We start from the raw sequence: 25,461 nt of genomic DNA, 5'->3' as shown, positions 1-25,461 counted from the left end.
GGAGAGAAACCCCCCACCCTGCCCCACCACATCTGTCCACCTAGCGCACATGACCCCACATTCTCTACTTTCTCTTCTTCTGGGTTGGATGCATTGTCCTGCCGGCAGGCAAGGCCAAATCATCCATTCTGCTCAGAGGCCGCTCCTCTCACCTACTCAAAGGCATTTTTCCAAGGCTGGGTCCCCTCCATGTCTTCCACTGTTGGGTTTTCCATATCTGTTGATGGCTCCTATCATCATGCTAATGAGTTCTTTCTCCCATCTTGAGAAAGTAAACAACAACACAGAACAACCTGTGGCCTTGCTCAGCCCCATTCTTCTCTGTTCACTTTCCAGTCAATACTCCTTAATAAAGTGTCTAAAATATGCTCTCTCCAATTATAGACCTCTTGCTATCTTACACCTGGGCCAGTCCAGTTTCTGTCCCCCACTGCTCTAGCAATTTCTCTCCTCTCTTGTGCTCTCTCTATCTCTGTCTCTCTGTCTCTGTCTCTCTCTGTCTCTCTCTCTCTCTCTCTCTCTCTCTCTCTCTCCTCATTCTCTCATTCTCTGAAACAAGTTCTCACTATGTAGCCTTGGCTGTCCTGGAATTCACTATGGAGACTGTGCTGGCCTTGAACTCACAGAAATCCACCTGCCTTCTGAGTGCCAGAATTAAAGGAGTGCATTCCTCTCTTTTTTAAAGACACCCACAGCTTTAAAATATTGTAAGAGAGTGGTAGTGCTGTGGAGGGAGGGGTAGAAGTGGGTGAGGAGCAGGGCAGAAGCCCGGCCAGATATTAGTAATAAGTTCAGGACAGGCTAGTCATAAATCCTCTGTCTGATAAAGAGGTAGACGGTACTTCGGATCACCGGCCGGGAATGCCACAAAATATATTATTATGCACTTGGGTCTCAAAATGTTTATGGGTCCCAGGATTGGGCAATGTTAAAGCTAAGGAAAACAGCCTGCTTGGCAGTTCCACAGGCAACAGAACCGACGTGGCAAGGCAACCAGTGTTCAGTTTTCACCACTTCGGGCGAGCTTTCTAACAAACGAAGCTGCCCGGCAGTGAAAGACTGGACGTGAGCTCAGCCTGTGGAAAGTATCCAATAAGCGAGTGAATGACCTCTGGACTCTCTTCCAACTGCAGGTCTTCTTATTTTCTGTCTCTGCAGAGCCTCTCTCTGCCTTTCATCATCAGTTCCAATGAGAAGTCCCAGAAGAGGGAGGAAAGGTGGCGGGGTGAGGACGGGCACAAAAATCTGGCCCGAAGCACAGTTCTCGAGCCAGCACTCAGGGCGGATGGGTAGGCATGTGACACTGTCCCCAGATCCTTCCAGCGAGTAGCAAGACCTTGCATCTGCTGTGAGATCTTCCACAGCCTTCCCTGCAGGACCCAACAAGGGTTTGAAGTTAATCCAAGTTCTCTGCCTGTGGGGCAGAGACGATTTCTTTTCATATCCCTCTGTTCTGACAGTTAAGCCCACAGTAATAGCAAAAAGAAGAGCCAACTGCCCTGCACAGAAAGCTGCTTCTTTGGTGCCTTCAGGAGGCTCGATGACAATGTAGACATGTCTACAGGCCTTCTGAGGTCCCGGCCAGCTTGCAGCACACTGGATGGCAATCAGCAACCCTTCTTTGCTTTTCCTCCCTCTTCTCCAACTGTCTGTTCACCCTGGCAATTAGACCTCCACTGTGACAGTGTGCTGGCCCAGGCACGACATCAGACCGCAGACATTGGCAACAACTGCTAATATTACCTCCATTTATCACCCACTTACTGTGAACCAGTCACTAACACAGTGTACTTAGGAATGCCACATGTGAAATGATGGGCTATGACTTTAATACATGCGGCAGGGATGTGCCTGGAGAATGATAGCTAGGCAGAGTTTCTCGGGCACAATAGCTTCTGATTACTGCAATGGAGTAGGCCAGCTAAGGGATTTAGAGAGCTGGCTAAGGTGATGGGGATGGACTAGCTGAAGAAGATGGAGAGGGTGTAGGAAAAAGCAGGGGGATGCAGGAAGGAAATGAACCCACTCCACAAAGGGAAGTATCAGTTTTCCTTTTGGACTTGATGGGGGCATCATGGAAGTGTTGGTGATATATACTGTACACCCGCACCCTGAGGAAAATCCACAGCACTTCTCAGTGCTTACGATCTGTTTTGTGATTTCACAGGGATTGCTATAAAGCACTGGGGACAGACACATCGAAGAAGTGCACATTATTTCATTAACGTCTTCCATCGGCCAGTGAGGTAGGTGTTATCTCAGCTTCCAGGGCATGTGGACAGGCGGGTTATTGAATCATTCTCTGTGGATTCTCTTGCCATTTGCAATGTAAAAGAGGGCTACCATTTGCCGTTTGCCAGACACCTGCTCGTTTCTGATCCCCTTCCCCACCTTCCAGCTTTGTTGTGAGCGAAGAAATAAATTTGTTTTTTCATTTCTTTACACAAAATGTTCACAAATCACAGTAGACTGAAATAAAACCATCTGCATCTCAAAGAAATTGTGTGTAAGTGCATGTGTAAACAGGACTGGGGGTCAGGGGCAAGAGGAGGGTCCTGGTTAGAGTAGCTGGGTTCTTATCTACCAACCACCATTCCCTCTCTATCCACTGTCAGAGCTTGGATCCCAAAGAAAACCACAAACAGGGGCGGTGATGGCGCACACCTTTAATCCCAGCACTCTGGAGGCAGAGCCAGGCGAATCTCTGTGAGTTCGAGGCCAGCCTGGTCTACAGAGCAAGATCCAGGAAAGGCACAAAGCTACACAGAGAAACCCTGTCTCGAAAAACAAAAAAAAAAAAGAAAAAAAAAACCCCCACAAAGCCAGCCCAAGCAATAAGGGCAAGCCCCAAGGCCTGGAGGAGTCAGGTCTTCTCAATGAATATTCATAGCCATATGATTTACTGGGAAACTGGGGTAGAGGGATTAAACACTCCCATCTGTGTTCTGGGGAAAGTTCCTTATTCACTATGTTTAAATGCAAATGTTAACAAAACAGATGACAATATCCTGAAAAGTTGATTTCAAGCAGCGGAAAGGGAGGATTAAGGGGCAGACAAAAGGATTTTATTTTAATTTTGTACAGAGTTTAGTCAGGCCAAACAATCCAAGAATTGAAATGCTTCTACGGGAGCCAATTTGGCCGCCAAACGGGGTTTGTTTAATTATTTGCCTTCTCTTGTGAGGAAATGGAAGGGAGAAATGTTGCCTTCGTTTATCAAGGTCACCTACAGTGGGGTTGGGGTATGACTCAGTTGCTAAAGTACTTGCCTAGCATGCAAATAGCCAGAGCTGGATGTAGGCACCACATAAACCTGTGTGGTGGTGCTTGCCTGTAATCCCAGCCCTCCGTTGTGAGAAGCAGGAGGATCAAATGTTGAAGGTCATCCTCTGCTAGTTTGAGGCCAGCCTGGGTGTCATGATAATGTATCATTAAATCAAAATAAAGCAAAAAGAGGTACTTTCGGGGTTACTGGAGTCAGTCAGGTCCTAGACTGGACCCTTATTCTGAATGTGTGAGAATGTATGGTTGTTTCGGTCCCCAGGCTGGGAACCAGTGTTGCAGGAACATCTCACTGGTCGTAGCATAAAGACAACGGGCAAAGGGCTTGATGTTTTGTGCCAAGGAAGAATGGTCTCTTGTGTCCAGTGGGAGCTGCTCTGGAGGGATGCCTCAGAGACTGCCCGTGATGTGAGAAAGAAGGGCAGGGCCATAAATCCTGTGCTCTCAAGGCCTTGCTTGTGATCAAATGTCACCCCTGCTAATGAGTGGAGGCATTATGCTGTCTGTGCAGAGACTATCCCCATACCAGTCCCATCTGCAGCCCGAAGCATCTAGCAAGCAAATAAAACAGCAAGAGGAAAACCTGGCTGGGAGAAGGGGCCAGACAGACAGAAGCAGTTCTGTTACAGCAGAATTTCCCCTTGAAATAACACAAGGCCAGGCTGACGGTACCAATAAATCAGGACAGGCAGCACACTGATCATTTCTAAACCCAGGCAAGCTGATAGTGAAGTCGGGGTTCCCAATAGTATTCTGTTCACTTTTGCTGCTGTTTTGAATGTTACACAGTGGTGTTTTTTGTTTTTTGTTTTTTGTTTTTAGACAGGGTCTCACTATGTAACCCTTGCTGGCCTGGAAGTCACTACTAAGCCAGACTGGCCTTAAACTCATAGAGATCCACCTGCCTCTGCCTCCCTAATGCTGGCTTTATACCTTTGTTATCTTGTATCTTTTTTTTTTTTAATTCTTTTTCTCTTTGTAAGAGTCCACCTTCTCTGCTTAAATGTAACACAGGATATTTGTGTTGGAACCAACTCATCATGGCAGAGAACAAGGGCATTTCTCCCCCACCCTCACCTCCTGCTGACATTAAAGACTTAAGAATTGGGCAGTGTTCTGGGCATGGCCAGGAGGAGTGTGGCTAGGGAAGGCAGGGTGTTTCAACATGGATGAGAGTTAGTTATTCGAACTAGTTTGGAGTCTCCACAAAACCCATTTAAAAATAACCACCTTTTCAGTGAAATAAAAAGAAGGTTGATACTTCTAAGCCTGTTGTGGTAGTACATGCTTGTAATCTCAGCCCTGGGGAGGTGGAAGCAGGAGAATCAAGAGTTCAAGATCCTCTTCAGCTTTGTAGTACTGCATGTAGCCAATCTGACTTAAAAAAAAAAAAACAAGGTTGATAATTTCAGGATCCAGAAAGCTCTACTCTGGATGCTAGTAGGGTTTGGCTCAGTGACAATAAAAAATGCAACCGAGGGGCCAGCAAGATGGCTCAGCAGCCTCCAACAAGCCTGATGACCTGATTTTGATACCAAAGGACACACATGATGGAAGCAGAGAAATGGCTTCTGAACGTTGTTTTCTGGCCTTCACAAACATGCAATACTGACAGGAAGAGAAGTCAGGCAGAGTCTGGTAATTTTCCAACAGTCGTGACTCTAGTATTTATAAAGATGGTTTCTCGTGTGGGATAGAGATCAGTGGTCAGTTTGTCCTTGGAGCCACCCTGCTCATTATAGTGCATCTGATCCCTCTGGTCTCCGCAGTGGAAGGCAGAAAGGTCGGGAAATGCACATCCTATACACTATTGGAAGAGTAAGAGAGTAAGGAAGAGAATAGGCTATAGATTCAGTTCCCAGAACTTATCAGCTCTTTGTTCCTGTGGTGGTCCCTGACTATCTAGTCTCAGCCCTGAGAACCTGCAAGACATCTTCTTACTGAAACATCTTTCCTAGAGTGTGGCTGATAACTCATAGTACTAACCATATAAATGACAAACTCATAGTACTAAATATATAAACACTGCCCTGCAAAGTTCCAAAGACAGCATATCTTAACAACACACCAGTTAGACTGTTTAAATACGCTGGAGTTGTTTAGCAGTTTAATCCACCAAACTGACCAAAGAGTCAGGATGTTTTAGCATACAGGTATCCATAGCATGCCTAAACTGATTGACTGAGAAAGAGACAGCCACATCCCAAAGAAAAGACATCGCCAACTAAGCCAAGCTTAGTAGTAGGTCACCCAGCACACATCAGGCCCTGACTGCACCCACAGAAGTCAGAATGCTGCAGTGTGAATTGGGTGTGCCATTGTCAAAGGGATATGACAATAAGGAAAGGCTAAAAGATGAGCCAGGGCATCATGAAGACTAGAAATGTGGCAGTCCATGGAAGGAAGTCTAAAGAGAAGGCTGGAGGCAGAATATCTGGCTTGGTTGTTTGGATGTCTCACAAGTAGAAGACAAACTAGACTCTCTCCCTGGATGTCAAGGAAAAGAACTAAGGCCAACAGGTGGAAGCCCCAGGAAATCAGCATCAACCCAGAGGAACAATTCTGAAGAGCTACAATTGTGCCCAGCGAGCTGCTGCTGGGTGTTGTGTAATTGTTTCCTCCGAGACTGAAACTTTCTACCCTGGAAGGAAGCTCCTTAAGCAGAAAGGTAAACAACTCAAGAGAGCTTCAGGAAGTTCCTGAAACTGACCAGATTCTCTAGGCCCCTCCCTGACAGAGTCAGTAGTAAAAGCTGAGTCCCTCTCAGATGAAGGAAGGCAGATTGCAAACAAGACTGGACCAGCTCCCTGGGAGAAGCAGAAGCCAGCGGATTGGAAGAGGTTTAGAGCAACTGAGGCACCTGAAAAGGACATGCTCCAGCCTGCTGAGCCGCCTGCAGGCTGTGCAGGGCGCTCCAGGTTCCCAGCTTTGTGAGCTGTCACCCATGTTGGGGTGGACTTTGGAGATGCAAGCTGGCCTTGAGTTATTTCTGTTCTTGTAAGTAACCCCTCTCCCACGTTCCTGTAAGTAAGTGACCCCAATAAAACTCGTCGGTTCACCAAGCTGGACTTTGGTGGTATCTGTACTGGAGTCTGTCGTGGGCTCCCTATCTGGGGTGAGTAGATGTGAGTGTTGCATCTCCCCAGGAACAGTTTTGCCACACAACATTTGGCTACTTGGGAAAACAGTGTTTTCCCCAAAACTAGCCAACCTTGTAGAGAAAGGACAGACACTTGGAAGCTGTTTGCCAGAGGATTCCAGGGCTAGATGCATAGCCTCATGGCTTTTGCAGTCTTCCAAGAGCGATTCTGTGATTTCTAAAGATGAACACTTACAGCTGACAAGCCACGAGGCACTTCTGTTGCCATTGTTTGTCTTGTTCATTTGTCTGAAGTAGAGTAAATAATTTACAAAGCTTCCCTTTGCCTGGCGCCCGGTACATAAAACCTTTTTCAAACTGTGAATAAATCAAAGCCCACTCCTTTCTCCTACTCAAACCCTCTTTACCGAATGGTGCATCTGACTAAAGCATCCGGAGACGGTACCAGCAGTCGACTCCATCCTCAACACCGTATTTCAGTCCTACCAGTTACATACTGAGCCCCCAAGCATGACCCTCCCACCCTACCCACCCTCCACACACGGAGAGGCTGTATTCTGTGAGGTGGTTCCTCTTCCTGGAAGCCTTTTTGTCTTTGGTCTGTAATTACATTTGTGGGGGTCACATGCCCATGAGGAGGCTGGAGGATAACCGCTCTCTCCTACCATGAGGGTCCTGGCGGTTGAATTCAGGTTGACAGGCAGCTGCAAGAGCCTTTACCAGCAGTATCTTCCTCAGCCCTTGTTTCTATTTGTTTGTTGACAGTTTCACTCTGTAGCTCAGGTTAGCATCAAATTAACAATGTGCCAAACTCACGGCAACCCTCCCACCTCGGCCTCCCCGGTGCTGTGATTACAGCCAGGAGTCACCAAGCCGATCAGGGCTTTCTCGTTTTGCAGCAAGGGTTATCTAATCTTTGAAGTCTTGAATCCATGGCACTTTGTATCGGCTGTCTTGTTTTCTAACGTGCTCTTACTTGGCTATCTGCTTCCCCTGCATTCCTTTGCTCCCAAATAATTCTTTTCTCTAATCACCTGTTTTACCTAGGAATTGAGATTCTGAATATCTTTAACAGTTTAATGATTCATTCATTCATTTGCTAAATATTCATTTCATATCCCGTGTGCTCAGAGCAATGTGCCAGGTGCCTCAGGAGACATAGAAAGTCAGAAGACCCTGGCACGTTCCCAAGTCTGATAGGGAAACTGAAGCGGAGGCATAAATAGCTACAACCAACAGCAAGATGTGCTAAGTGTTATAAGAGAGGTACAAAGCAAGTGCTGTCAAGGCTCCGAGGGAGGTGAGATGCACCTCCTGATGCAAAGATGCTGTGCTTGGAGCCTTCCAGCGTAAGGGATGGCAGCACTGAGCTTCAACACGGAGGAAATGGGAGGAAGGGGCAACTGAGTTCTGAGAAAAGACACCCATGTTGGATGGCTGACAAAGGCCAGAGCTCATCAAGATCCAGCATAAGCCAAAAGCCACAAAGTTATCCCCACTGTGCACATCATCATTTGCCCAGTTGGCCAGAAAAATTACCATTGTGACATTGAAACTGCACTTGCTGCTTAAATGAGTCTTTTTAGAGATTCGGTTAGACTGAAAATTGTTCATTAAATGACTCGTCTAGGTAATGGCCTTCAACAGCGCTTCCCATTTCAGGACCCTTCGGACTGGCTGTCATTCCAGCACCCACTGGTAGACAAACTCTTCCTATAAATGTCCAGTTTAGATTTTGTATTTTTCAGTTTGCAAATTGTGGTAACTCCTCAAGTCTGCTGTTTTCATGCAAAAATATCCATAAATAATGTACACATGAGTGAACCCAGCTTTGTGTTGTTAAAACCTCATTAGTGAATACCAAAATCTTAATTTCAAAAAATTTTCACACGTCACAAAAGTATCATTTCAACCATTCAGAAAATGTAAAGGCCATTCTTAACTTTCATACCTTCCAAAAAAATTTTTTTAAAAAAGCAGGTGGTAGGCCACATTTGGTCGCAGGCAACTGTGTGCCAACCTCCGAGTTACATGGTCACCCAGTGTTACAGATGAGAAAAATAAGGCTCTGAGAAAGCCAGTATATTGACAAACCGATATTAGGCAGCCTGTTAGGTTAAAGAGAGAAAATACCTCTGGGAGGCAGCTTGGTCAGGAAGGTGCTCCACCGGCAATCACGAAGACCTAGGTTCGACCCCCGGAACTCACATACATAAGCGAGGTAAGGCAGAACGGCAAGCAGATGTTTGGGACTTACTATCCAGGTAGCTAGTTTAGTCTACTCGGCAAGCTCCAGATCCAGGGGAGACACCATTATAAAGAACAAGGCCAATGATGGCACCCGAGAAAGACACTTGAGGTTAGCTTCTGACTTCTCCACTTACGTACACACACATGCATCTGTACACACATGAACACACATGCATAATGCATATCTCTATGTATATACACACAAAGATGTACATACACCCAAAGAAAAAGAGTGTTTTAATAAAGCAGAAAAAATGGTATATTTGCCTACTTTTTATCCACATTGTTCACAGCAGGGAAAAAAATCATACATTATACATCAATGTTGACTCCCTGGAGCAAAACAAGTAAATAACTTTTTAATGATGCTTAGCAAGATTGGTTCATAGTAAATAAAGTAATTATGACTTGAATTTATATGTACCAGATTTTATTGTCTTATTGTAGTTTATAATGTATGACACTCTACATTTTAAAACACTGCTTTATTCTAAAGAACTTGCCATTTATGAGTCACGTGCTGCTAAATATTTATCAGCACACAGATACTTTCAAAAACAGCATGGATAGTTATTGATGTAGCTTCATCTCAGCACTCCATGGGATGAGTATTGTGCTCCTTGGTGGGTACCCAGATGAAGGGTTGGGAAAATGTTGAGAAACAAGGTATTGGAAAGTCCAACCCCTTCCTGGGGTGTCGGTTAGTTGAGTCTTTAAAGGGGAATAATAATAATTTTCAGCCATAGAAAATGAGTCTTGTACCAAGAATAGGAATGTATTATTTATTTAAGTCCTCCAGGACAAATTAAAACAAGCATCAAAGGAAAGGTCCTCAAACTATTTACCTTTCAATTAAGTGGAGATGAGAGAAGGCACACAGCCAGATTCTTCAAAATTATAGCTGTAACGAGGGTGACGTGAACTCTGGGAATGCCAGACCAGCAGGCACATCCTCTGAGGGACTGAGGACCTAGGTGAGTGTGACTTCTCACCAGGGGAGTGGGATTTTTGTTTGTTAATGTTTTAGAAGGCTGCACAGCCGTGTAGTTCATCAATAGAGATGGTTCGTACAATGCACAGTAATTTCATTTCAGAAAAATCAATAAATAAAATCACGATAAAAAGAAAATTCCATTTCGAAAAAGCAACCCAGAGAAAATAAGATTACAGTATTTCTATAATGTCACAGTCGTCTATCTCCAATGGGAGGCTAGTAGAGGAAATGCTTGCATCTCTGGGGTGCAGGTCCCATGACTGTGACGCAACCCCAGCCTCTGTCATCTCCGCTCCAGAGCTCAATAAAAGTGCTGAGTTGAGAGTAAAGACGCTTGCTGCCTAGGCTGACAGTAACTTGAGTTTGATCTCCGAGGCCCACAGGGTGGAAAGAGAACTGACTTCCATAAGTTGTCCTATGACCACCATATGAATCCATCACACACGTGTGTGCGTGCGTGTGCACATACATACACACACAAATAAATGTAACTTGAAAAATTAATAAAAGTGCTTACTTTGTTCGAAGCCCTGGGCACCTCGAGCAGCCTGTTTCCTGCCTTTCATCCCCTGCCCTCCCCTGTACACACTCTCACATCGTCTGCCTTATAGCCAGCTTCCTGGAAATTCTTTAGCGTGCCACACTGTCGGGGACCTTCACACTTAACCTCCTGTCAGCCCCAAATGCCAGTCTCCACCCTGCCCACTGGGCAACGCCAACTTTCAAGCTCAGGCTGTCATAGCTATTCTTACCCACCTGTGGCCCGCAGGCTGAGGTTGAACATTCCTGGTAGAACATTCTTCTCTGGCAGCCAGCACCAGGGGTTCTATCCAGACCCGCCTGCTGCCCCTTTCACAGCAGAGAAACCCAAATCCCAACATGAGATGGCTAGCGGTCATCTGACCTGCTGTGTTTACGTCGCTTATTTCTAGAGATCATTCACAAGATGCTCTTCCTGCGGCACCATGGGGAGTGTTGTGAATTTCCCTGTTTCTAGGGTCTAGTGCCTGGGGCACATTCAGGACTCAACACAAGTACTCGGAGTGAATCAGTGAGTGCGGAGCCTTCGGAGCTCCGTCCTTTCTCACCACAGATTACTAAAGTCTTGAGACAGCAGTGGAGCGGTGACTCGGTAGCTAAGAGCACTTGTTGCCCTTGCTCAGGACTGGGGCTCAGTCCCCAGAGCCCAGACAGTGGCTCACAACATCAGTGACTAATTCCAGGGGCTCTGAAGCCCTCTTCTGGTCTCTGAGGGTACCAGGCACACTTATGAACACAGACATGTATTCAGGCAAAACACTCAGACACATACTTTTTTTAAAGACAGACAAGAATGTAGATGGTACTAATAGTTCATCCATTTACTCATTCAGTAGACAGTGGCTGAATACACTGTTCTAGGAGCCCCATACATTGAAAACAGACATGAGATTGATCCCAGGCTTCCGGGGCCTCAGTTTTCTTCTAGAGAGGTAGGCATTAAATAAACAGCAAAGAAGGAAAAGCTTGGTGAAAAGTGATGAGAGAGAAAAGAGACACAGGTAATGAAGTTAGGGAACTGGGCGGTGTGATGTGAGACGTCTGTCGGGGAGGAGGACTTGCCCAGCCCAGGGGAGGACCTTACGATACAGAGGGCAGCAAATTAGACATGGCTCTTCCAGGCAGAGCTGAGCATGGCCAAGAATGAGGTAGAATAGGGTTTTAGGGTGGAGTGGCTGGAGGAGGCTTGTAGGTCATAGAGATAATGGCGGGGGTGGGGGGTGAGGAGGGTGGGGGGTGAGGAGGGTGGGGGGTGAGGAGGGTGGGCACGGAAGCGGGCAGATCACTCCAACTTTTGCTCTGAGTGAAACAGGAAGCCCCTGGAGGAGAATATTACCTGACTTAGAGCTGGCATACTTTTTTTTTTTTTTTTAAAGGATCTCTTTGACTCTTTGCTAAAAATTAAGTGTTGAAACTAGCCCTGACTAAAACCCCACCACATAAATAAATGAATAAATTCAAAAAGATAGGAGGAAAATATTAAGTATCGATGGCCAAAGACAGAAGTAGAGAGTCTGGTTAAGAGGATAGCAAGAGCCGGGCTGTGGTGGCGCACGCCTTTAATCCCAGCACTCGGGAGGCAGAGGCAGGCGGATCTCTGTGAGTTCGAGGCCAGCCTGGGCTACAGAGCGAGATCCAGGAAAGACGCAAAGCTACACAGAGAAACCCTGTCTCGAAAAACCAAAACCAAAACCAAAAAAAAAAAGGGGGGGGGGGGAGAATTAAGCCCTAGTCCAAGAGTTTTAGTCTAAGAAACAAAAGTGAGACACCGTGAGCATGCACTTTTACTTCAGGCAGTCCCCTGTTCCTGATCCTGTGGTGTGGTAAATGGTTTTTGTTTGTTTCCTTCTTTCTTTTCTTTTGGCTTTTCAAGACAGGATTTCTCTGTGTAACAGCCCTGGCTGTCCTGGAACTTGCTCTGTAAACCAACTGGCCTGGAACTCAGAGATCCACCTGCCTCTGCCTCCTTCCTGGGTATTGGGATTAAAGGTGTGTGCACTGCCACTGTGGTAAATGTTAAATGAAGTCCCCACACAGCAGCATGGCTACTCACGTAGTGGGTAGCAACCGTGATGCAGATAACGAGAGTACCATAGAGACACCTGTCCTTCAGGGACCAGCCCTCTTGGTCTCTGGCTACCTCCTCCTTTTGACTTCACTATCCCCCCTGATCATAAGAATTGGGGTATTCATTTGTATTTTATTCATATGGGTGTTTTGCCTTCATGTATGTATGTGCACCACGTACATGCAGTGCCCACGGAGGCCAGAAGAAGAGGGTGTCAGATCCTCTGGAACTAGAGTTACAAGTGGTTATTAGTAACCACATGGGTGCTGGGAATCAAACCCAGGTCCCCTGGAAAAGAAACAAGGGCTCAACCTCTGAGCCATCTCTCCAGCCCTCAAATCATAAGAACTTTATTGACTAATTCCTTATCTAAGACTAAAGAACATTATGCAGCAGGTTCAATGAAAAGCAATTGGGTGGCAGTAGGTTTTTGTTTTGTTTGTTTGTTTGTTTTATGAGACAGGGTTTCTCTACAAAGCTTTTGGAGCCTATCCTGGAACTCCCTCTGTAGACCAGGCTGGCCTTGAACTCACAGAGATCTGTCTGCCTCTGTCTCCTGAGTCCTGGGATTAAAGGCGTGCACCACCACCACCCAGCCAGATAGCAATAGTTTTTTAAACACTCAGATACGGTAGCCATAGTGAGGATGATTGTGGTAAAGGCGGGGTAGTGAGGATTGCACTTGCCTTTGCTATAAAATTCATAAATCTTAAGAAATTGTGAAGTGCAGAAGGAAAAGGGAGCCAATGTCAAGAGGGTGACTGCTTTGGTCACATCATGGAAGCATTGAAACATCATTTAAAGCTAAAATACTTCTGAGGCTAGTTGCCAAAAAGGATCAAAAGGAAAAAAATGTGGTCTATGCCCGTGAATGCTTATAATTAGAAGATCTCTAGCAGTGAAAACATTTGTTCATTGTGAACTAATGCCGCTTTTACATATTTTGAGATATGACATGATTCTCTAGCAAAAGAGCTTCTATGTCCTCAGTCTCTAGCATTGAATCCAAAAGAATTATTCCAAATGTCTTTGGTGAAGCAAAACCATGTATTTGAGAATTGCAAAACAAAACTGATATTGAAAAGGTATTTAATGCATTTCTTTGTGTTTGTTCTTTGGTTTCATTATTTTCTTTCTTTTTGCTTTTCGTTTTGTGATTTTTGTGGTGTTTTTACTTTCTCTGTCTTTCTTTCTTTGGTTTCTTGAGACAGGGTTTCTCTGTGTAGCCCTGGCTGTCCTGGAGCTCACTCTGTAGACCAGGCTGGCCTCAAACTCGAAGATCCAACTGACTCTGCCTCCCAGGTGCTGAGATTAAAGGCGTGTGCCACAACTGCTGGGCTTTTTTTTTTTTTTTTTCTGTTTTAATGCATCTCTTTGAATATTTGGGATCTGTTTTTCAGCAATTCAGAATATTTGAAACTCCAACGTTAAAAAGAACTTCACTAGAAAGTATATTTTGCAATGCCATAGGTATTCATTAAGCAATTACCACCAACAGGACACTGCATTGGTGCCTGGGAGGAAAATGGTATAAATATGTTACGATTAGACTCAGACCGCGGGGCTGAGGGTGGAGCTCATGGTACAGTGCTTGCCACCAAAAGGCTTGAGTCCAGTGTGCTGGCGCACGACTATAAACCCAGCACTAAGGAGGTCCAGGATGCAGGACTGCTGCAGGTTCAAGGCCATCTTGGGCTAGATTGAGAGTTCTAGGCCAGTCAAGGTTGCATAGTTAGATCCTGTCTCAAAGCAAAAACAAGATGATTGTGTGTGTGTGTGTGTGTGTGTGTGTGTGTGTGTGTGTGTGTGTGTGAGAGAGAGAGAGAGAGAGAGAGAGAGAGAGAGAGAGAGAGAGAGAGAGAGAGAGAGCGAGCACGAATACTAATAAAGAAACTTTGTGCTTCATTGGTTGGTTCTTTCTTTTCATTTGTGTTTGGATTTTTTGGAGTTTTGTTGTGGAGAAATGATCTCACTCTGTGGTCAGGGCTGACCTGGAACTCACTATGTAGCCGGGCTGGCCTCAAACTTGTAGCATCCTTCGGCTTCAGCCTCCCAAGAGCTGGGATTCCAGGCAAAAGCCACCACATCTGGTTCAAAGAAACATTTTAAAAATTGGGTTTTCATTCTTTGCTCCAGCCACACACTGACTACTTCTATAGGTTGTCCAAGGAAAAGTAACTTTGTATATCTACACCTATCTGTATCCTCTCTCTCTCTCTCTCTCTCTCTCTCTCTCTCTCTCTCTCTCTCTCTCTCTCTTTTTCACACACACACACACACACACACACACACACACACACACACACATACACACCCTCTTTTGTGTTTTCCTCCCATGGATGACAGTATCTTAGGAATAGAGGTTCAAACCTGAGTGTTAGCAGTCTATGTCTTCAGCTGTCCATTTAAGACAGTCTAACATGAGAGATTTGGATATAAATGTTTCTCTGTGGTTCGCAACATTTCAATTCCTACTTAAAAAAAAAATTCAAACTCTTTTTTGACCAACAAAACCTGCACTTACTTATAGGGTATAGTGTAAGAATTCAGTACATGTGTGCAATGTATCAATCAAAATGGTGAACAGCTCCCTTTCCTTAAACTTGTGTGTGTCAGGAAGCATCCAACTTGCTTTCTTTAGACAGGGTCTCGCATACCTCAGACTGTCCTTGAACTCTTGATCCTCCTGCCTCTAACCCCTAAGTGCTCAGATTGTAGGTGGACACTACTGCACTCAGTTCTCAAGCTGTTTCTTAAAAGTCAAATGAACCTCTTAATTACAAGAGGTAGTGTATGTAATTGTGTGTTTGGTACGCTTATGTGCTTGAAAGGATGTGTGCACGTGTTTATGCTAGTGCACTTGCACTTGTGTGTGTGATGAGAGAGGGTCTATGACTGAACCTGGAACTCATAAACTCAACTGGATGACTGGCTAATGAGCTTCCAGCCCCATCTGTTTTCACTCACCAGACACAAGCCACTACACGCAGCTCACTTTTGAAATTCTGATAGTTCTAAACAACAACAAAAAAGCTTAGATACATAAACTATGACAAAGTAAAGCAAAAAGAAACAGTTCTTCATCTCAAAACTGAGGACATCAGCCGGGCGGTGGTGGCGCACGCCTTTAATCCCAGCAGTCGGGAGGCAGAGGCAGGCAGATCTCTGTGAGTTCGAGGCCAGCCTGGGCTACAGAGTGAGTTCCAAGAAAAAGGTGCAAAGCTACACAGAGAAACCCTGTCTCGGAAAAAAAACAAACCCTCTGAGAACATCAATCTCTGAGTCACAGCCCATAGATGTTTAAACTGTGGGTCACAACCCCAAATGGGACCCTGCAACTGAACGTGCTGGATTGAGAAATATTTGGCTACAGGAAAAGGGTTCTGAAGCATAATGGCCAAAGATGAATTCAAAACCAAATGTGTAGTGAATTCAAGGTGTTTCTGGAAGCACTCACCCATGATGCATCTGGGGACTTCATTGGAAACACACAACAGTCACACTGTACATGTGCATGTCATCAAGCCTGGCTACCCTGATAAATGCTGTCTGAAACACATCAGTCAGATTCAAGACAGTCATATGCTGCGTCACCATAGAGTAATGTTTTCTGCTCATAGAAACATAATGGTTACAGAAAACAAAGACCTTTAATATTTTCTTACTGTCATGCTTCAGCATGTAAGCACCAAATTAGTATCTATCTGGATTGTATTGTGTTCGAATTTTTATTTAAAAAACTGCTGTTTTGAGTTGCTGACTTAAGTTTCATTAAGACGTTGTTAAATGACTTTTGGCTTGGGGTAATGCTCGAGCTTGCTTTCTGTTGCTGTGATAAGCATCATAACCAAAAGCAACTCAAGAAATAAGTTTCTTCAGATTCCAGGTTGCAGTCTGTCATGGAGGGAAGGCAGGGCAGGAGCTCAAGGCAGGAACTGAAGCAGAGACCACGAGGGGACACTGTTTACTGGCTCGCTTCCTCTGGCTTGTTCAACCTGCTTTCTTATACAGCCAGGCCCACCTGCCCAGAGAGGGTGCTTTCCACAGTGGCCCAAGTGCTCCTGTATCAATCAGCAATCAAGAAAATGCCCCATAGACACACCCGTAGGCCACTTTGATGGCTGCAGTTTCTCAGCTGAAGCTCTCTCTTCAGGTAAGTCAAGTTGAGGAGCAAGATCCACCCTTACAGATTAGGACAGAATTGCTAACAGTTTCCCAAACAGCCTGAACGTACTTCTGCCTATGTATTTATGTGCAGCTGCATTCTCAACACTGATGATTATAACATTAAAACAGCAGTAACCAGAAACATGAAGATGTTCTGCGTCCTTCAGTATCAAATATTCAGCCAAGATTTAACTCCTTGTTTTTGTTTTACTTAGGGATTTGTTTTTAAGACAGCTTCTCATGGAGCCCAGACTGGCTTCAGACTTGTTTTATAGCTGAGTATGACCTTCAACTTCTTCTGATCCTCTCCCATCTACTTCCTGAGTGCACCACCACCAAACTAGGTTTATTTGGAGATCAAACCCCAGGACCTCATGAATGGTATGCAGACACTCTATCAAAGGAAAGACATCCCTATCCTCAAGCCTTGATTCTTTATGTAAAAACTAACAAGCACATCCATCTCATTAGCGTGCAAATTTGCTTTCATCTTTAATAAATAATAAAGGTATATATATTACAAACAGTCATTTTAGAATAAATTCCTTTATGATTTATTATCAGTAAATGTTTGATTTATATGCCTATTTTATATATTTATATAACCAGAGTTGGGTAGGAAAATGTCTCAGGTGAAAAATGGCCACAAATAGAAAAAACTTCAGAAGCCCTGTTCTAGACTGTCTTTGGGTTTGGATGAATTCTGGGTGAGAGGTTTGCCTCTTACAATCCGCTCCTGTTCCCATGAGGGCGGCCACTCACTTCAGCAAGAGAGAGCACATCAAGCAGTTTGTACCAGCCCAGTCTCCCTGCATCATGAGCACACACAGAGCAGCAACCATGAGAGACTCAAGTATAACCTTCATAGAGACCTTCATCTTAACAGTGTTGAAGGCTGAATGGGATTTCCTAACACTGCTTAATGGTGTTACTAAAATCACCATCGTGGGAATGGGCAAGTTTTGGAAAATTCTGTGAACTATGTAATATCAGCTGCTCCCATTTCACAGCTTCCACATTCAGAAAAAAAAAGAAACGGTTTAAGATCTTGATTATCTTCCAATTTCATACTAAAAAAAAAACACTTTTGATCTTTTTAACTTTTCATAATGCTGATGAGCTTCAGCATTGTTCATGTGTGAAGAACTTTGAAGAATGTGTCTGGAGCCTCCCGGGAGCTTTCCATACAGCACTCAGATATGCCAGGCTACAGAGAGACTTTGAACTTAACTATTCACTTCTCCTGTTCCAGTGCTTGGTAAGAATACGGACTTCCTGCCTGGCGGTGGTGGTGCACGCCTTTAATCTCAGCACTCGGGAGGCAGAGCCAGGCGGATCTCTGTGAGTTCGAGGTCAGCCTGGTCTACAAAGAGAGATCCAGGACAGGCACCAAAACTACAGAGAGAAACCCTGTCTCAAAAAACCAAAAAGAGCCGGGTGGTGGTGGCGCACACCTTTACTCCCAGCACTCGGGAGGCAGAGGCAGGTGGATCTCTGCGAGTTTAAGGCCAGCCTGGGCTACAGAGTGAGTTCCAGGAAAGGTGCAAAGCTACACAGAGAAACCCTGTCTTGAAAAACCTAAAAAAAAAAAAAAAAAAACCAAAAAAAAAAAAAAAAAAAAGAAAAAGAATATGTACTTCCTAAAATTTGGAGTAAAACTCACTCATGTTCACTTTGTCCACCAGCTAAACCCTGCTTCTCCTCTGGTGTCGTCAATTATCTGTCCTGATCAGGAACTCACAAATCAGCAACTATGGATCTCTTTTTAGTTCCTCAGTGACTTTCAGATAAACTTCTTGCCCTTCCCGAGTAACAGCAGCCAGGCCAGACGGCCATCCTCCGTCTAGATTCTGTGTTGCTGAAATGCATGCCTAAGAAATCACCACATCCTTCCCCTTCCCCAGCCGCCTATGTGAACCTTCAATTACAAGGGCTAGAGAGGGGGCTGGCTCAGTGGTTCAGAGTGCTTGCTGCTCTTCCAGAAGACCTGAGTTTGATTCCCAGCACCCACATCAGGCAGCTCACAACCCCCTGAAACTTCAAGTCTAGGGTAACCTGTGCCGCCTTCCGACCTCCAAGGCACACACATACCTATAAATAGAGATAATAGACTCCTAAAACCCAACTAGGTATTAAATTTAAAGATATGGCTATTTTACGTCTTTACTTAAAAAACAATGCAATGTCTCTTCACAGGAGTTATACACTTTCATGACTGATTAGACCTCACCCACCTCTCTCTCCTCTCTCCTCTCTGTACCCCTTTCCGTGAGACATTTTGAACTTTTTCTGATTCTGATACCTGATGACTCCTTTTCATTGTCTCAGGCCATGAGCATGCTCAGTTCTTCTGTCTGGCCCAAGAGTCCATACTGTCATTTGTTTCCTATTTATTCAGCAACTGTGGTAGGGCGCCTCCTCCGTGCTAGGTATTAGGAAACAGTGATGAAACCACACTTTTCCAGTTGTTTCTCTCCTTACAGAAATTAATTACAGCATGAAAAATGGAGTTTGAGGTGAGGTGGGAGTTTGAAGAGAACTGAGAGTTGTGTCACAGAAACAGTATCAGATGGCGTGGCAGCCAATGTCAGGGAAGCCAGGCTTATTTGGGAGTCAGCGGGGGTTCTCTTGAGAAAGTACTGTTGAAGTGAAAATCTAAATAAAGGTATCAGTTGAAGTAAAGAGTGGGAAGGAAAGAGAATGTTGGGGGAGGCGGCTGAGACGTTCTGAGAGTGCCGTAAAATTGGAAAAGGGGAGAACTAACGAAAACAAGGCCTCTCTTGCCACGAGCAGAAGATGATGTCTCTCTCTGTCGAATATACTTTCTTGGTGGCCTGTGTTTCCGAAAGGGAACAGCTGTGAGATTCTCCTCGCCCTCTGTTGCCAGCTAAGTGCCGAGGGCTCCCCGTTTCAGCAATGCTAATGACTCTCAATACCATCCTTGCAGTCGTGAGGATGGGTATGAAAGGGTGCTGCGGATTCGAGGCTGGATTTGTGAAAACTGGTTCCTTCCTGATTTTCACTTAACGTTCTTGATCAAATGGCACACGTGTACTTCTGCTTTGCCATTTGTGAAGGAGGTGGTACTGTGTTCGAGCTCCGCCAGACATGGTGGCGCACAGCTGTCGATCTCAGCACTCAGGGTGCTGAGGCAGGAGGATGGTAAGTTCAAGGATAGCATGGGCTATTTAGCAAGTTGTAGCATAGCCTGTGCTACGCAATGAGAACTTGACTCAAACTCTCCCACGTCTGCCCCCCCCCCTTACCACAAATCCATTCTTCTCACAGAATAGCAAGTAAATCCATGGTATGGAATACTATGTTGTGTTTAGTGACCTTTTTTTTTTTTTTTTTGGATTTTTCGAGACAGGGTTTCTCTGTGTAGCTTTGCGCCTTTCCTGGAACTCACTTGGTAGTCCAGGCTGGCCTCGAACTCATAGAGATCCTCCTGGCTCTGCCTCCCGAGTGCTGGGATTAAAGGCGTGCGCCACCACCGCCCGGCGTGACCTTTTAATATAAGTATTAATATAAGTGACCTTTAATATAAGTATTTCAAACAAACATGTTAACCCCCCCCCCCACACACACATATATATATATGGTCTTGTGTGTACCTCTGGCTGGCCTGGAACTCTCCATGTAGACAAGGTTAGTGTCTTAAGTGCTTTCTTACTTCCTGGCAGTTCCCTATCATTGACCCCCAAGTTCATTACCAACTATCAAATAGAGGCTATATTCCACCTGCACACCCAGAGAGCAGTCTCACCGTCCTATAGAAGGAGCAGAATCAGACCATACCCCTTTTCAAACGACCCAATTGCTCAAAGTAAAGACACGTTGAAATAGAAACACTGGAAAATCTAGTTATTTGACAGTCATCAAGCACATGATATATTTCAGCTCTAATTAAATCATCTCATTCTTCTAGCTTTTATGCCCAAACTAATCAGTCAGTCTTTTTTTCTTTTCTATTTAAACTTGCTATTTGGCTACTCAATGGTAGACTTACAACTAAATATATCAATATAAATATCGACTTCTTAATTTTCAAGTAGAGATTACACATTAGCATGCTAAAAAATGGTATTTCAGTATAATTTTCTTTCAAGTTATGAAGACTAAGAATTTCCATAAAAATCCTTCAAGCTTCACATTGCCTTCTTACGCAGTGAGGTTGACCCATGAAACGTAGCGTCGTTAGTTCATGGGTTTACTTTGCTAAAACATTTTAGTTACAAATGAGTATAAAATTATCACAAATGTTTTGTTTTCCTATATTTCTGTAGTCCACAAATGGGATTTAAAAAAAAAAAGTTCAACTCTTCTTTCAGAGTACAAAAAAGGTTCATTCTAAAATATTTTACAAATATCCCAAATTGTGCCAGGTGTAATTTATAAAAATGAAAAATTCAGCTTTGGGGGCGGTTTAATCAGTAAAGTACTTTCTTCCAAAGGACCTGAGTTCAACCTCCAGAACCCACATTTAAGAAAAAAAAAAAGCTTGGTGACATGTACTTGTGGTCTCAGCACTGGGGAGGTGGAGACAAATGGGTCCCTAGGGCTTGTTAATGACAGGCCCTGTCTTTAAAAAGATGGATGGCTCCTGAGGATAACACTCAAACTTGTCCCGTGACCTTTACGCACACCTGTTCACACACATGCCCCCTTACACACACATGCTCCTGCACACACATGAATATACCACCTGCATTTCAAAAAGAACAGTGAGTTCTTTAGTTCTAAGTGCTGATTCTGTTTGTTTATGTTTTCTCTTATTTACCCCTCCAGGAAACAACTGGATTTTAGAAAATACAGGTCCTCTACTAAAGGAATTTACATTTTGATTTTGAGATAGTATCTCATATAGCCGGCCTTAAACTATTTAGCAAAGGCTGCCCTTGAATTCCTGATCCTCCTATCTCTGCATCTTGAATTCTGGGTTACAAGCATGTACCACCAAATTTCACACACTCAAAGAAAGTTTGATAATTTAATTATGTTAAGTACTTATGTGTTCATGGGGAACATCTTAACATCATTTTTAAAAGGAAATAGTTCATGGATAACTTGTCTCTCTTGCAATGAGAAAAAGCTCTTAAGGAAACACATCACCCAGAATGCAATGAGCTGATAGTCAATTTCATTCTAATTAGCATACTTTTAAAGGAAATAGTGTTCAATAGATGACCCAACCAGATTAGCTGAGCGCTTCTTCCTGGCTCGTGCAGTACAGCAGTGTCTGTAAGAGGGATCTGAAATGTGAGGTTCCAGATAGCCCAGTCCAGAGAGTGGTAGTACACTTGTGTAATCCCAGCATTAGTTCAAGGTCATCCTTGCCAGCAGAGCCATGCTGAGGCCAGCCTAGGGTACTTGAGACCCTGTCTCAAGATCAAATCACTTTGTTACCTGCTCAGTTTCTGAATATCAGCTTCCCACTCACAAACAAGATGGTGATATTCGTCTTTTAAGATTGTTATTATGAACCAGTTCAAAACATACATGAAAAGCTTTTAACTAGAAACTGCCATACAAAAGTAATTTATAAAGGCAAGTGTGGTCGTTCATGCCTGATCCAGCATTTGCAAGGCTGAGGCAGAAGAATTACTATAACTTTCGGACCAGTTTGGGCTAAGAGTGAGACCCATTATCAAGAAATATAAAATGAAATAAAATCAATTCAGGCATATAATCGCAGTACTCAAAAGGGAGAGGCAGGTAGATTTCTGTGAGTTCAAGACCGGCCAGATCTATACAGTAGATTCTAGGCTATCTAGGGTGATATAATTGGGACAGAGTCTCCAAACTAGTTAAATAAGTTAAAAATAGTTAAATAAGAAAACAAAGACATTATTTACAGGGCTGTCAAGATGGCTCGGAAGGCAAAGGTGCTTGCCACCAAGGCTGACGCCCGGAGTTCAGCACCCAGTCCATACACAGTAGAAGAAGAGCAGCAGTTCCCGAAAGCTGTCCTCTGACCCCCATACGAAAGCTGCGGCACATGCATGGACACACACACACACACACACACACACACACACACACACACACACACACAGATAATAAAGAAATGAATGTCATAAAAATAATTTTCAAACTGTATAAGAAGCTCAAAGGTATCAGTAAAAGATCCCACGACATACAGTTCAGTTTCTCTTTTGTCTGCCTCTTCTTTCTTCCTTTTCGTGTTTATAGACTTTTAGAAAGGCCTCCATTAGGTAGTCAGCTCCCGAAACCCATCGTGAGCACATCACAGCTTTTTCCCCCCGTGTTGCTCTTTAAATTACACCTAATGGATACTCGAAAGGCTTTGTTGACAGATCTTCTCGATTGGTCCTCGAGGCCAATGGGAGGTGAATAATGGCCACTGTCTCCTTTCACTTCTTCTAAAAGCAAAACCTTCTGCTACAACCCAGGCCTGCTCTCACATTCTATCCCCAAAGCTCCTGGAGAATTGGCACGTTAGCATTCCCCCGGTAACAACCTTTATCACTGCTACCAAACTCTCCCGCGGCAAGACAAGGCCCTTGCGCTCAATCAAAAGCTGACCCACTTCCGAGCCCACAGCCAGTGGGATTTTCCACATCTTTAGTTCCAGAAAGAAAAGAGGAGCACCCACTGGCCCACTAAAGATTCCTAGAGCTGAGGAGTTCCCAAGGAAGCTCCATCCTTCCCGGCCAAGGGAGAGGGAAACAATATCAACATAAGGCTGCCAACAGAAAAGTGGATGACAAGGACGAAGAATACAAGAGAGAATTTTGACACTGGACTCAAAAGAAAGTAAAAAGTGGCGAATGCCCGGGGTGTTGCTACTTCAGAAGACTGAGAAGGTGGCCCACGCTGCTGCTGGTCTACCTTGATGCTGTAACAAAGCCCCCTGTTTAACAGGCAAGTTGGCATCATCTCTGAATAAACACTTTTAGAAGCTTACAGAATAATGCGGAAGGGATGGCTAGTAATTAGGCTCCCTCTTCCCATTCTGTACAGTGGCCACCGGATCTGCCCTGTGTGCAGGGTAGTTTTATAACCTTGTCGTGAGTTTTTTCATCATCAGGCCCAGTGAAGATTCACCTTTTAGGTTTAGAGACGGGTATTTTTAACTTGAGCATGTGGGGTCGTCTTTACGGGTATGTTGTGGCTTTCATTTAACAGCCTAGGGAAGCTCTGGCAGTCCTCCAGCCCTGGGCAAACACGTGTGCCCGCAGCCAGGGGCAGCGCGCTGCGTTTCAGCACCGCCGCCTGTGGAGAGCGCCTCACCGCAGGGCCGGGTCAGGGCCTCTCACCGGTTCCTTCTTCCATCCCCGGCGCGCTGGCTCTCATCTACTTTCCCTGAGTCCCAGGAAAAAGCACCCCCAACTTCTAACTTCTCGATTCCTGCCTTTAAAGTGACCCCCGCGTCTCTCTCTCGGAGGTCTAAATGCGCACACACCCTGCGCCTTTGGGTCCTAACAGGGAGCAGCCTCTGAGCCGCGTGGCATCTCTCTGCTGGACCTTATACACGCACCCAGACGCTGGGGCTCCATCCCTCTGGCTACACACCCCACACCTCAAAAACAAACTCGTGAAGACGCGTCCCTGCCCGACTCTCACGCACATCCACACATCCATCCTCACACTCACGCTGCCAGGCTGACGGGTGCCATCGCCGCCCTGGACAGAACCTTGGCCAACTTGAACCCGGATCCATCTCGCCAGTTCATGGACCACCTCCCGCAGCCGCCGCCCCGCCCCCTCCCCTTCCTTGGCAGCCAGAGCGAAACCTGGGCCGGTCAGGGGTACCCCTCGCCATCAGTCATCATCCACCGCTCGGGGCCACACAGAGCCACAACCCCCAAACATTTGTCCCTGCGCCTCCAGGAAGCGCCAGCCAAACCCGGTAGTCGTCTCCTTGAAACCCGAGTCCCTGTCACTGGTGTGTCGTGTGCGTGTGTTTGTGTCTCCGAGGCACATTTAACTCCTTCGAGCTTTCTGTCCATCCTAAACAAACAGCACGTTATCTCCAACCCCTCTGCTCCCTTCTCCGCACCCCAACCTCTGCTCCCATCCCTACCCTCGCCCGCCAAGTAGTCAAACCTCCGCAGCACCGTCGGGCCGCACTCCAGGGCTCTAACCTGGAGCTCCCACCCCGCCCCAGAGGACATTCACCCCCAACCCCGCACCTCCCCCACCCCTGGCCCTCGGCGAGGCGATCTGGCCCCAAGCTAGAGAAGCCTGAAAAAAAAAAAAAAAAAAAACAAAAAACGCAGCCTGCGTCGGCTCTCGCTAGCGGTGATCGCAGGGACTAACCTGGCACTAGCCAGATCAGCGGGCGCACCCCTCCAGAGGGGCGCACGCCTTTCTGCCCAGTCGCCCTGGAAAACCACCGTACAGGCGAGAGTAGAGCAGCGGAAGCAGCCTCCGGGGTGGGCGGGAGGACTCACCGAACATCTGAATGTGCCCTTTAGTGATGGGATTGAAGCTGCCGCAGGCCAGCAGGATAACGTGGGTCTTTGTGGTCTCGGTCATGATGGGAGTAGGTCCCTCGCGCTGGTCCAGGGGTTGCCTCTTTTTGTGTCTCGTTGTGTCTGCAGACGGAGAAAGGAAGGCGAGGCTCCGGCGGTGGATGCTGTGGACTCCAAGGAGCCGCTCTAGACGCAAACCGCGTCACTCCCCGCCTCCCTTTAACGCTTGCAACTCCGGCGAGATCCGGGGCTGCTTTTGTATTGCTCTTCCCTCGGTGGTGCTCAGTCCTACTTCCTCTCTCGCGTCTTCTGCGTCACTCACTGGTCCTGGTGCCTGACCCTGTCATCTCTAGCCTCCCCATCCCACTTCATTGCATCATCCCATCTTAGTTTATCTACAAGGCAAGAAGTAGTACCAAACCCAGAGCCTTGCATACTCACAGCATGGTGTGCGGGCTATGTCCTGCCTCCTTCAGATTTTGTTTTCCTATCTCACTCCTTTTCTCTCCCTGTCTACATTCCCTAACATATCTAACTCCAAAAAGGGTTGATTTTTATAAATTTTCTTTCTCATGGCCTCAATATCTTAAGTGACAAATGACCGTTGCTCTTTTCAATAGTC

At 45.5% G+C, this 25,461-nt stretch overlaps 1 protein-coding gene across 1 annotated transcript in view; it reads right to left on the bottom strand.

Annotated features, from left to right (window-relative positions):
- The window catches only part of Nmnat2 (nicotinamide nucleotide adenylyltransferase 2), a 164,315-nt gene extending 139,247 nt beyond the window's left edge, over nucleotides 1-25,068 (bottom strand). The window contains exon 1 of the mRNA XM_052737195.1: nucleotides 24,819-25,068. Within this exon, the coding sequence (XP_052593155.1) occupies nucleotides 24,819-24,903 (85 nt within the window). The 5' untranslated portion in view covers nucleotides 24,904-25,068. The remainder of the gene's footprint in view (nucleotides 1-24,818) is intronic.
- Nucleotides 25,069-25,461: the final 393 nt, after the last annotated feature.

This window comes from Peromyscus californicus, unplaced genomic scaffold (assembly GCF_007827085.1).
Source record: "Peromyscus californicus insignis strain IS unplaced genomic scaffold, ASM782708v3 Scaffold_14__1_contigs__length_90479793_seg_2, whole genome shotgun sequence".
Classification (NCBI taxonomy): Eukaryota; Metazoa; Chordata; class Mammalia; order Rodentia; family Cricetidae; genus Peromyscus; species Peromyscus californicus.
This window is presented reverse-complemented; position numbering and strand designations above follow the sequence as displayed.